We start from the raw sequence: 13375 nt of genomic DNA on the forward strand, positions 1-13375 counted from the left end.
GACTCCTCTCAGCAAACACGTCCAAGTACAGAGACACCATTGCGTTAGGGATTTAAGATGTATTCTGGCCCAACCCTATTTTACAGGTGAGGAATTCAAGTTTAGATGACAATAATTCCTAATTTTCTGACCTAGTTGAAATGTATCCTATAAAATATAAAAACTATTTGCCAGCCTCTCTTACGGGCGGGCGGTGAGGGTTTCTGAAGTACTTTCGAGTACGGTTTTCCAGACCGGGGGAAGCTCGCCGCGCTCAGGTCCCTGCTGAAGCGGAAGAGCTCACCGAGCGGAGGCGCCAGGGACCGCTCTGCAGGCGCCGGGCGGCACCGGGCGGCACCGGGCGGCACCGGGCGGGGAGCCCGCAGCGCCCGCGCGCGAGCAGGCGGCCTGGCAGCCGGCGGAGGCCCGGCGCCGCGCCTCGAGGCCCCGGGAAGACGGGGCAGAGACGTCTTTCTGCCTCTGAGACCAGAGACTACTGAGCAACGTCCCTACCCCTTTCCGGACCGTGAACCCTCTGAGAACATTCCTCAATCACCGAGGAGGAATTCTCAGTTTAAAAAAAAAAAAAATTATAATTTTCCGCGAGAATGTGGCCACGATCCTCCCCTCCTTGGGCGCCCGCAGGCCAGGCGGTCGGAGCGTGCTTGCAGCCGGACCGCACTCTGTCTCGCGGCCGGCGGGGGCGGGGGCGGGCGGCGGCGGCGGCGGCGGCGGGAGGACCCGGCGCTGGGGGCGCTGAGCGCCGGCCGCGCTTCCGGAGCCCGGCAGGCGGCGTCAGCGGAACGGGCGGTTCCGACCGTGGCGTAAACAAGGGCCGGCGGCGGCGGGCGGCGAGAGGCGAGCTGGAGGCGGGGCGCGCGCGCTGGAAGCCAGTCCCGGCCGGCCGCAAGTGGACCCCCTTCCGCCCTGCTCCCGGCGGGGCCCCGCCGCCGCCCCCGGCCCGACCCCGCGGCGCAGCCCAGGCGGCGGAGACGCTGTCCTCGCTGAGGAGGGGCTGGGAGGGCGCGGGCGGCCAGCGGCGGCCTTACCGCCGGGCCCTTCGCCGCCGCCTTCTGCTCGCCTCTCGCCGCCGTGCATTTCTCTCCTTTTCCTTTGTCTCTCCTGCCCTCGCGGGTGTGAGGATTGTTGGTGAACAGACGTGCAGCCTCAAGATGGCTGATGGCAACGAGGAGCTGCGGGCGGACGACTTGCCGGGGCCAGCCTACGAGAGCTATGAGTCCATGGAGCTCGCCTGCCCCGCCGAGCGCAGCGGCCACGTAGCCGTCGGCGACGGGCGCCACATGTTCGTCTGGGGCGGCTACAAGGTCAGTGGGCGGCCGGCCGCGGCGGGCGTCGCTCGGCTGCCCCCGCGGCGCCTTTGCTGGCGGGCGGGAGTCTCCTCAGCAGCCCCAGCCGGTCCCGACGCTCCGGGCTGCCCCCGCCCCCCCCGCCCCGCGCCCGCCGCGGACCCGCCGCTGAGGGGAGCCGGAGCGTTACTGAGGGGAGGGCGCGCTGGGCGGCTTCGACTCCGGGACGGGTTTTATTTTAAAAGGTTGCGGTGTGCGTGTGTGTCCGAGAGAGAGAGGTGACGTCGCGTGATGTCACTCGTAACCGTTTATCAGGCCCCTTGGGAGCCCAGGGCCCTCGGACGCCGTGGCCCGGTTATGGGGTGACCCGGCGCCCCGGGAGCGCCTTCTGCAGCCTTCCCGCCTCATCAGGAGTCCTAGCTGCACCTGTGCGGAGGGCCGGCGCCCTGATCGGAGCACTTCAGGGCTGGTTTCCTTTTGGTTTCAGCTGAGAAAGGGTTGACGTTTTGCAGAAAATTAACGGTAAAGCCTCCACCAGTAACCAAAAAACCAGCAGTATCAAGTGTAACTACCAAGTCAGCTCTTTGACCTCCAATCATAAGCCGTGTGATTAGTTCCCGTCCTCGAGCCAGCTGCATTCCTTGTTCCCGGGCTGGGGAATCCTACCCAGGTGTCTATTTAAACCTTGTTTACTAGTTTTCCTGCCCTTTTGCTATTAGAGCGTCCCAGTAACGCTCCACATTCTAGAATTGGCACCTTTCATTTGCTGAGGTGGCTCTGATCCATTCCTTCCAAAAATACTTTTTTGTCCCTTTAGGTTTTAAAGTTTATCTCCCCACCCCCAGGTGCTTGAAATTTGGTCCACTACATCTGTGCCTTTGAGGACTTACTTTGTGACTCTGGTCATAGATTTTTGCTTCTGGCGCAATTGACCTGATCATAGCTGATGACTGTCCAAAAAGGGCAGATGGAAGAAACTGTTGTGGCTGTCCTGACGAGCTCATTTAGTTTAACCACAGAGCATGGGGTTTTTTGTTTGTTCATTTTTGGCCAGTTCTAATTAATCTCTAATATTTTCCTCAGGCTCCAATGAACAGGTGTTTAGAGGAGGGTACTTACTTGGTAGGAAGAAAGGGCTGGCTGGTGTGTAGAAACGCTTATTAAAATATAAATAATTCCATTGGAGACATTAACCTGTTAGTCAATCACATTTTGGTCTAAACTGCTTATTCATAATTCTGTTTGTAAAAATCAGCAGCATTGAGGGAATGGAACTTTATGTTGGGGAGGGGGAGAAGGAGTGTGGTCAGGAATATTTTTGATGGTGATTTTTTGAGGGCCTGGATGTCTAGGACTTAGGGAGGTATGATCAGTGAAGTGAGTTAGTGGTTGCAAAACAGGCTGTTCTCAGTATTTTGGCTAGCACCCCGAGAAGCCCTTGCAGATTGTATTGATGGCAATAAACCTGAGCTTCCTACACAGTCGTCCATTTTCCCCTTCAAGTGAGGCTGGTCTGCTCTGGGTCAGCCTGCTGTCTTGCTTCCAGCCTTTATAAGTGGTGGACTAGAAAATGTTTACGTGGCCACCTCCCCTCTTCCTGTATAACACTTATTACACAGGCTTATTCCATTCTGACATCCATTCTCCATGAACTTCTGTTGTTGACATTGTTCAAAAAGTGACCAGCAAGGTTCAAAGGCTGGAGAGGTCGGGCTGTGACTGAAGTTGCAAATTCAGGGAAAGGAGGGTAGAATCCTGATTCCACTGTTACTTGCAAAGTAACCCTGGCCAAATTATTACCTCTCTAAAAAAAACCTATTCTCTTGTAATAGCAACTGCTTTTTAGGGTTGTTGAGAGGATTAAATAAAATAATCCACTGAAAGTGCTCAGCTAGTTCTGGCATGTGGTAGGCTCGCTCTGTTAAGAATTATTACCTGAAGGGAAATAGAGCAGAACGGGGAACTTAGTTTTGCATATGGACTTAATTGCCCCTGCTGTTTCTTGGTAGAGGATGGATGGATGACAGGAGAAAATGGCTAGAAAACGACATCGTGTTAGTGTGGGCCAGGCACTTACACAGTAGACGTGTCAGGGAAGCGCTCCTGAAGTCATGCCACTGAAAGTTGGTGCATGGTCTGTTCAGGATCAAGTGGCCTTAGAGATTTTTCTGGAGATCTCTGAACTTCCTGCATCATCACAACTGCTGTATCAAAAACTTGAGTTAAATGTCAGGTTGTCTAAGCATTACCTTGAGTATGGGACAGGGAAGATTGTCCATTTGATAGACCTGAATTGTAAGACCTACTTCTCATTAACTCTCATTAGTATCTCAAGATGGGGAAAAAACACATAGTGCCTCTTTAGAATGCCAATTATTTTTATATTTGCTTTTTTTTTTTATTCTTAGAGTAATCAAGTCAGAGGATTATATGACTTTTATCTGCCTAGAGAAGAACTATGGATCTACAACATGGAGACTGGAAGATGGTAACTGTGGATATTATGAGGGATTCTAAAAAGTTCAAATAAGATTGCAGATAAACTCTGGGGGTACCTGGTGGGTGACTCGGTCAGTTAAGCATCTAACTATTGGTTTCAGCTCAGCTCATGATCTCAGGGTTGTGAGATGGAGCCCCAAGTCGGGCTCCATGCTCTGGAGGGAGTCTGTTTTAAGATTCTCTCCTCCACCCATGCTCTCTCTAAAATAAATCTTAAACTCTGTAAAGCCCTTTCTAATATAATAAAAATATCTTAACAGAAAATGCAAAGCTAAAAACAATGTTCTAGTTCAGTTTAGCTGCTAAGCTTAGATACATTAACAAGTCTGCAGTAGTTCCGTAATTACTCAGTACTTTCATGACCTTTGAAGAAACTTCTATTCAGGGCTCTGTAAAGTATCGCTGTAATATTAAAGAAGTAGAGGCTTCATCCTGAAATGGAAATACAGTAAAAGTTCTCTGTATAATTTTTTTTCAAGATGTTTATATTTTCTGTTATATGGTAAATGAGAAAAGAATTTCTAGATTTTATCTGCTAGAAATAAAGGTGGTATTCTAATGAGCTCTAACAAAAATTACAGTGCATATCTCTTTAAAATAGGGTTTTTTTTTAAAACAAATTAACCAAAATTTGCCTTCCATACACCTGGGGATGTTCTGAAAAGACCTTTTGCCAGTCTCCTAAACAGTGGAACTCAAAAGAGTATGTTCTTGGCAGAATTAATGTGGTTTTCAAAATGCTGGGTTAGCATGCTTGGGGGTTTATAAAGTAGTCTCCATGGTTCGCTTTGAAAAACTCTGCATTTTGCATATTTTGCACATTCTAGATCACAGAACAAGGAGAGTAGTGGTCCCACCTGATTTAAGGGTTCAACTAAAGGACGCCTGGGTGGCTGAGTGGTTGAGCGTCTGCCTTTGGCTCAGGGTGTGATCCTGAGGTCTGGGATCAAGAGTCCTACATCAAGCTCTGTGCGGGGAGCCTGCTTTTCCATCTGCCTGTCTCTGCCTCTCTCTGTGTCTCTCATGAATAAATAAATAAAATCTTTAAAAAAAGAAAAGTTCAACTAAAAAGTCAAGATATTTCTGTACATAGCAAATCAGTTTTATCTGAGCTGTTTGCTCTTTTTTAAAAAAGAATTGGAAACTTACAGTATTTCTTTAATAGGGGAATTCTAGATTTTTAGAACATTCAGTCCCAAGATTTGTAAAAATAAGCCTACTAAAACTTAAAGTTTAGCATATATAAAGAGAATGTGGCCTACCGTTAAGTACCAGATATCTTGTAGTTTTACCTAAGGTGTGAATCCAATTCATTTGAATGACTAAAAGGTGACTGAATAAAAACACTTACCGAATTAAGCTGTCAGTAGTGGTATGACTCCTTTCCTTTTGGGTTCCTGGCCCCATAAAACCAAAAACAAAATAGCCACTGATTAGGTCAATAAAGAGCAGTTTGAGAAACACAAAATGGTATGCTCCTAGGATCACACAACACTGAGGCTTCAGAACTTCTTTCCTGCCTGTGTGCAGCACCAGCTGGCCCTGCCTGGGTAACCGGTGAAGAGGAGAAACCACATTCTGTGGATTAATTTTAGAGCTAGATGAGACCCCAGAGGTTATCTAGCTGGCCAGTCTATTTTATTTTTTCCCTTTATTGTGGGAATAGAAGAAAAATGAATAACCTTTACATTTCTTCCCTTTTGGGAAACATTTACATTCAGAGTTTTTTTTTGCCCCCAGGAAAAAAATTAACACAGAAGGAGATGTTCCTCCTTCCATGTCAGGAAGCTGTGCTGTGTGTGTAGACAGGGTGCTTTACTTGTTTGGAGGACACCATTCAAGAGGCAATACAAATAAGGTTAGTGTTTCTAAGGATTATGGTTTAAGGCAATTTTACTCTTTTTCAGACAACTTCAGATTTCTAAGGTTACCCCATACTCCTGTCCCAGTTAAAAAATATATGTATGTGATAATGGTGTGTATGTGCATTTTAGTATTTGTCTACCAGTCTATATTTATGTAGGCCTTTGGTAAAATCAACTTTGGTTGATAACTTGTGTGCAGAAATTTTCTAAGTGGTTTTGCTTTGTGCTCTCTGCAACTGCTTGGTCTCTTAGAACCCAGGGGTGTTAGAGAAATATTAGTAAACCAAATGAAAACAAGATGTAATCACGAGGGACAGGGTAAAAATTAACAGACCACCACTCAACTATAAGGATGAATTAATACTGACATTTTATATACTGATATTCCTATAATATGGCACATAAGATACTGTTGTTCAGACATTGTTTTTTTTTTTCCAAATAGGAAAAAAAGATAAGTTCTCTCAAGCCAGTAAGACGCAAATGTCAGTCAGGAAGGTGCATATGATTTAGGGATACTCATAAATTTATTTACCAACTTAACACCTTAAACGCTAAGCACTTGGTTAGACATTGGAGACAAAGAGATGAATGATACAGTCCCTGCCTCTGGGAACTCACATTCTAAAAGGGACACAACATAAGAAGTAGACAATTTCAGTAGCATATAACTAGATACATAGAGCTGGCTCATAGTATAATAGCTCAGTAAATATTTTTAAATCTGAAAAAGAATCCTTGACATTGTGTTTGGCAGGATGGAGGAACAGAATAAGGAAAGTCTTCACCAAAGAGGGTGAATTGAATCATAATTGGAAGGGGTAGCCAAGATACAAGTATCAAGAGGCAGAGGTATAAGCAAATATGTCTTATTCGTGGAAATGCCAAGTGGTTTGGTGTGGATGGAGCATATGGCTGACATAATTTCAAACTGTACTTCTAGGAGCTCTAGGGATTTCTTTGGCATGCCTTGGGCCACCTATGAGAGGAGCATAATTGGGCAGGGTCCAGACCACCTGTCCTGCCTCCACTTTAACAAGTGTAGCTCCACTTTGGTTAAGCTTTTGCTTAAGATTTTGTTTGAAGGGTTCTGTGCCTAAAAGATTTTGAGGTCTTGCTGTAGTGGAGCCATGTGTTGTTTTTCAGAGCCAAGGAGGAGAAAGATACTTCGAAGCGACATGAAGCAGCTTGGGAAAGCAGCTGTGGCTTTAGGGCTGGACAGAAGAATGGGAGTAGTTGCTATATCAAACAGCTAGCTTTGGTTATTTTAAGTTTGATCAAATGGAAGCCTAGGAGTCTTAAGAGAAGTAAAACGGTATATATAATGGTCAGATTTATTCAAGTACCTGAATGAGAACCCTTTGAAAGACCAGTACTTAACTGTAGCAGCTAAGGATAAATCTTAAAAAGATTAAGTAGGCACTTAAGATCTGTTTGTTAAATTTGAAGGTGAAATTGCGAAGTTCATTTTTTTTTTTTTTTTTTGGTAATGCCATACCCATAAATTAGATCAGTACAACTCCAAGTGCCCATGTAAGGTACAGAATGAAAATCCACACACTTCTATTCCTTCATCAAAAAAATGTGGCTGTTGGAAAAAAATGAGCTGAACAGGGTGCCTAGTGACTTAAGGAATTTATGCCAGAATGTAAATTACCTATGTAGACTCAGACCAGTTAAGTCTATAATTACACTTTTAGGAGAACTGAATTAAATGACATTCCTATTATCATTAAATCACAATAAAATTAAATGCCAAAGTTGAATTTCTTTAACATAACCAAATCTAACTGAAATCACTGCTTCTGACAGTTCTACATGCTGGATTCAAGGTCTACTGACAGAGTATTACAGTGGGAAAGGATTGACTGCCAAGGAATTCCTCCATCATCAAAGGACAAACTTGGTGTCTGGGTATATAAAAACAAGTAAGTTAGCAGCCCCACACGTTTGGGTTTTTATGTACAAAGTGGTTTGCCATTCAAGTACCCTTAGATAATAACCACTGTAACCTTAGAACATACCTTCTAGGGTCCATATGAGGGTTAAGTGAATTAATACATCAAAGCACTTACCATTGCACCTAAGACATAATTAGCCACAGTAGCCATTACTATGTGAGTAAATACTTTCATATATTCAGGTATGCCTTCTCAATTTGTAGCATAACAAAAGGAAAACTTGTATCTTCCTAACCTGTGGATGTTTGAATTTTTAGTGTCTTGTCTTTTTTTTGTCAAACAGGTTAATATTTTTTGGAGGTTATGGCTATTTACCTGAAGATAAAGTATTGGGAACTTTTGAATTTGATGAAACATCTTTTTGGGTAAGTTAGGTTTTGTATTTGTATATGGCCTTCTTGGTATATTGAAAATAACATATTTGCTAGTCTTGTTCATTTTGGCTTATTCATAAACCAGACAAAGCTATACAGACATTTGTAAAATAACCCAGATTCTTAATTTTCTGTAGAATTCCAGTCACCCAAGAGGATGGAATGATCATGTACATATTTTAGACACTGAAACATTTATCTGGAGTCAGCCTATCACTACTGTGAGTTACTGAAGAATACTGAATTATTAAAGCAAGGCTCCTTGGAGAAGGGTAGTTGGGAGGTGGTTAAAACTGATAGATCACTCATTTTTCTGGTGAGAGAAGATCCATTGCTGTCATTATTCTCTAAGGAGTCCATACCTCAGAAACAATGTATGGACTAACCCAGCATCTGTTATCTAATAGATGTTAAGTGTTACTGTTTGTAACTAAATAAATGACCTAGCACTGGATTATTCTTTGACACAGGTGTCACAAAATGCGCTACCTTTTATTTTAAAAGATAAAAATAAAACAAGCATTGTATTAACTAGTACATTCAGTAATACACCTAAAAAACATAAAATTATAGTTCCCAGTTTTAGTATTGCTGTTGACTAGACATCTGCACACTTTAGCTTAAAAGCTCAGGTGTCTTGCATGTCCTCATCCCATACCCAGAGATGACTCTGGTATTTATTTTAAAAGATTGCTTTTATGACTTCTGTAGGGTAAAGCACCTTCACCTCGTGCTGCCCATGCCTGTGCAACTGTTGGAAACAAAGGCTTTGTGTTTGGAGGCAGATACCGAGTAAGTGTATGAACAGTTTCAAGGACTTGCTTTTGAGTCATTCAAAGGATAATTACTTAAAATTACCCTTTTTCAGGATGCCAGAATGAATGATCTTCACTATCTTAATCTGGATACATGGGAGTGGAATGAATTGTATGTATCACTTAGATAATTTTTGTTAGTTTTTTTTTATTCTGTTATCAGTATATAATGTATTTGCTTAAATTTTCTATAACTGAGAATTTAAATATGATGACTAGATCCCTAAAGGTTTTTTTTTTTTTTAAATTGCCTGTTTCCAGAACTGTATCTGGCACCCAGCTTGTGCTCAAGTGTTTGTTGAAAGGTCTTCTAAGAACATAGTTCTAAAGCTTGTAGCTATTAATACCAAGAAGTTTTTTTAAATTTAAAGTCTTTTTCGTAATTCTATATGAACTTTAAAAACTTCTTCAGCATTTTTCTGTATTCAACAGTAGCTACTTTTAAACACAGATATTGGGGATCCCTGGGTGGCTCAGCAGTTTTGTGACTGCTTTTGGCTCGGGGTGCAGTCCTGGGGTTCTGGGATCGGGGTCCCGCGTCGGGCTCCCGGCATGGAGCCTGCTTCTCCCTCTGTCTTTCATGAATAAATGAATAAATAAATCTTAAAATAAATAAATAAATAAACACAGATATTGTAACCTAGCTGGTTTTTTTTTTTTTTTTTTTTTTAAAGAATTCCACAAGGCATATGCCCAGTTGGCCGATCGTGGCACTCACTAACACCAGTTTCTTCAGATCATCTCTTTCTCTTTGGAGGATTTACCACTGATAAACAGCCACTAAGTAAGTTTTAAAAAAATGTAAGAAATCATTATATATCATTCATATGTGATATATAGCTAGAAAAAAATCAGTCTCTTTTAGATGTATCAGAGCGCTGTAGGGTTGGTTGGAAGGTTTGCTATTAATTTTGATTCCATAACCTCTAATTGTTTTTATACTAGGATATCCATTCTGTCCAGTATAACCCTTAAAAGCCCTACTGAAGGGCTGTAACAGGCAAAGGGCTTACTTGGTTAATTGCAGAGAAAAAAAAAAAAAAAGGATATATACTTCCTGTTTGTACTCACGGTCTCATTTATTACTTCTCTTGCTAAAGCTGTGCCCTTTAAGTATCAGTGTCCTATCGACAAAATAACATACTTCATTTCATGGCTCTTCTTTTTTTGCTTCAATCAGGTGATGCCTGGACTTACTGCATCAGTAAAAATGAATGGATACAGTTTAATCATCCCTATACTGAAAAACCAAGGTATGAACTATTTAAAAAATAATTCCTGTACTGAATAATTGAGGGCCATAAAGATGTACAGTACTGGTAATGAGAGGAAATTGTGGCTGCATTAAATCTGTCATTCTTACAAAAATCCTAGCATTCACTAAGGTTTCACATCAAAAGAAAACCAATGTTATCCTATTATTGAATGCTTTCTTTCCTGTCACTGTGCATAAAAAGCAGAGCTGGACTTTGACTTTTGCTGCAGCTTTTATCATAAAATTGATGTAGTTAAAATTTATAATCAAGGTCTTTACTCAAGTGAATTGAACTGCTTCTAGGTTTGTCATTTAAAATAACTGGAGGGACACCTAGGTGGCTGTCTTAAGTGTCTACCTTCAGCTCAAGTCATGATGCCAGGGTTCATGGGATGGAGCCCCTCCTTGGGCTCCCTCTCAACGGGGAATCTGCCTCTCCCTCTTCATCATCTTCTCCCCCTACTCATGTGCTCTTTCTCTCTCAAATCTTAAAAAAAAAAAAAAAGTAACTGGAAAGGAGAGAATTCCAAAACCTTAAATCAAGAACTTTCTATTAGATTTGCAGTAGTGCTGTATAATAAATATTAAGTCAAATCACCACCACCACCCCAAAAAAGTTTTTTGTTAATCTCAAAAAGAATTGTTACAAAAATTGCTAAAGGATATGATATAGTCACAACTGGTATTCAGCACATTTAAGTAGGTCAGCCTGCATTTTTTCCCCCAAGCTTCTAATTTAAGTACACTTATGCACAAAGGCTTCATTTGGCACAAAAGTTTTTCCCATAGAATTACCAGGCCTGATACTTTGAGTATCTCAGGCAGATTCAGCATTCTTCAGATGTTTTGTATAAGGTCAACTGGCCCTACTATGAAAAGAAGATCGAGAGGGCATATACCACACATCTCCCATAAGATTTTTTTTTTTATTGCTAACAAAGACCTAGAGAACAGATCCAGTTCAAACCCCTCATTGCATAAATTAGGACTGGACCAGAGAGATAAAATGATAACATCCAGATAAAACAGACATTGATTTTTTTTTGCCCCCCCCCTAGCTTTTGCTATTTAAGATAATTGCTTCTCAACGTGTTTCTGGTCTATACTAAAGATCTCTAGTCTTTATTTCATCATTCTGGTTCTTTAGTATAAATTATCAATTTGGTGTTTGGGTAACTTCAAACTCAAGCTTTCATTTTAAACATAGATTATGGCATACAGCTTGTGCCAGTGACGAAGGAGAAGTAATTGTTTTTGGTGGGTGCGCCAACAACCTTCTTGTCCATCACAGAGCTGTAAGTATACTACACCTTATGTTAAAGGACACTTTATAATATTTCTGAAACTTACTTGTGGAGTACTTACTTTTTAATGTGTTCTTCTCTATTTTTCAGGCACACAGTAACGAAATACTTATATTTTCAGTTCAACCAAAATCTCTTGTAAGGTAAGTAACTTTTTACTAGGTACTTCATTTTAAATTAATCCTTTTGAAAAACCAGGTTTATAGATAAGGGCAATAACAAGCTTTCATTGATATAACTAACCAGTTCCTATTAAAACCTTTAAAGAAAGTGGGTTTGTTTTTTTTTTTGGGGGGGGGTTATAATTCTTCAAGTTAATGTGCTTCTAAACAGTAAAACAAATTATTTTTCTCCTCTACTTTCAGGCTAAGCTTAGAAGCAGTCATTTGCTTTAAAGAAATGTTAGCCAACTCGTGGAACTGCCTTCCAAAACACTTACTTCACAGTGTTAATCAGAGGTTTGGTAGTAACAACACTTCTGGATCTTAAGGCTTCGTAGATAATGCCTCTGATCACCTTGCATGGACAGCAATTCTGTAAACATCAGAGAGTGGCATTGTTTGTATAATCATATGCATTGTTGTAGTTTGCAGCTTTTTGGTTTTAATGTGCATGTGAATGGCCTAGAGAACCTATTTTTGTGTCTAAAGTTTACAATAAATGTATTTAACACCAGTAACTGTCTTCTGTTAAAGCAAAAGAAAACTAATATTTGGGCTTTTTACCCTAAAGAATGGTTATTATTATATTTCCTTTTTAGTAACTTCAGATATATAGCTGTAGAAACATTATACTAATTATTCCTACCACTATCAAAATGGTGACGTTATCTTTTTAAGTTAATAGTTTAAGTGGCAAGAGTAATCTATTGTATTTACAACACTAGGCTGTATTACAAAGTTTTCTTTTTTTTTTTACATTTAAATGGAAAAATATTCTCAATAGGACTAAGTTTGGAAGGACCACCAGCTTCAGTACTTTGACCTTAATGCTTTGGTACAGGGGCAGGGCAAGTGGTCATATTGACTGTAGGTAGCTACCGTCTAATCATTTAAGAAGTAAAAATTTTAAAAGAATGGAATTTGATGTATGACTTAATTCTCCATTCTGTTAGGAGATAGAAGAGGAGGAGCTGGGTCAGGAGTCTTTAGTGATAAGCCTGAAAAAGTGCACTTATGATATCTTAGGTTAAGATACTCTGTAACATGCTGATAATTACTAGAGGTAGAAAATAAAATGATACAGAACTGAATGAGATTACACAGAAGAAACCAGGATGAAAGTGAAGTATAAATGCATGGAAATGATCAATACCAATTTTTTCTAGGTGTTCTTTCTTAGGCTGAATTATGTGTATTTTAAATCTGGTCTAATATATTTTTGACAAGTATAAGTAAAGGCAGAAGCTTTCCAAGACTTAATCCTAAACGTCTACCCCCCAACCCCACCACACTGGGGAAAAGAAAAAAAAACCTTGTGACTGGCCCATAAGAGATATATTAGACGTTATATACGGTAGACTACCAAGTCAACAGTCTAAGCAATTGAGCCACTTCACTGTTCAGTTTCTTTACAACATGAAATGAAAACTTAGTATTAACCTCCCAAAGTTCAAGAAAATGTAGGAGAATAACTACAGATGTATACAATTAGCATTTAACTGTCCACAAATATTTTAGGAAATCCTATCATAGTGTTTCCTCTCTAAAAAACCAGAGGGGGGTTGGGGGGAAGAAGTCCTTTTGGCGAATATAGCAAGGCAATGTTTAGTTCATTTTTAAATGCGGAAGTCTTGTTACATGGTGTTTTCATCTCTGAACTTCCAAAAGGCTATAAAATTGGCTCTTCTCAAATATTTTAGGATTTCATTTCGGCTATTTCCTTTTTACATTCAGAAGATTGGGTGCAGACACTTTGACTTTGCCAGGAATGTTTCTTGATAAATCCGTGTCCTAAAAAAAGAGAATTGCTGAATATTTTCACATTCTATATAGTGGTCATGTATCTTTTATGACA

At 41.1% G+C, this 13375-nt stretch overlaps 2 protein-coding genes across 5 annotated transcripts in view; one reads left to right on the forward strand and one right to left on the reverse strand.

Moving 5' to 3' along the window:
* The first annotated feature begins 846 nt into the window (after window positions 1-846).
* Window positions 847-12034, forward strand: KLHDC2 (kelch domain containing 2). 3 transcript variants are annotated; one of them, XM_077909220.1, is made up of 13 exons: window positions 847-1304; window positions 3695-3774; window positions 5526-5643; window positions 7463-7578; window positions 7895-7976; window positions 8123-8206; window positions 8697-8777; window positions 8854-8912; window positions 9475-9584; window positions 9981-10053; window positions 11263-11350; window positions 11450-11502; window positions 11725-12034. In XM_077909220.1, the coding sequence occupies exons 1-13, from the start codon at window positions 1152-1154 to the stop codon at window positions 11846-11848; spliced, it is 1221 nt and encodes a 406-aa protein (XP_077765346.1). In that variant the 5' UTR covers window positions 847-1151; the 3' UTR covers window positions 11849-12034. The 3 variants fall into 3 exon arrangements, with proteins under 3 accessions (XP_077765346.1, XP_077765347.1, XP_077765348.1); XM_077909221.1 differs by lacking the exon at window positions 847-1304 and adding an exon at window positions 1601-1808; XM_077909222.1 differs by lacking the exon at window positions 847-1304 and adding an exon at window positions 1825-1956.
* NEMF (nuclear export mediator factor) overlaps window positions 6159-13375 on the reverse strand; it is a 52235-nt gene continuing 45018 nt past the window's right edge. For both annotated transcript variants that reach the window (XM_077909218.1, XM_077909217.1), the window contains exon 33: window positions 6159-13311. In XM_077909218.1, the coding sequence (XP_077765344.1) occupies window positions 13234-13311 (78 nt within the window). In that variant the 3' untranslated portion in view covers window positions 6159-13233. The remainder of the gene's footprint in view (window positions 13312-13375) is intronic.

Source organism: Canis aureus, chromosome 9 (assembly GCF_053574225.1).
Source record: "Canis aureus isolate CA01 chromosome 9, VMU_Caureus_v.1.0, whole genome shotgun sequence".
Classification (NCBI taxonomy): domain Eukaryota; kingdom Metazoa; phylum Chordata; class Mammalia; order Carnivora; family Canidae; genus Canis; species Canis aureus.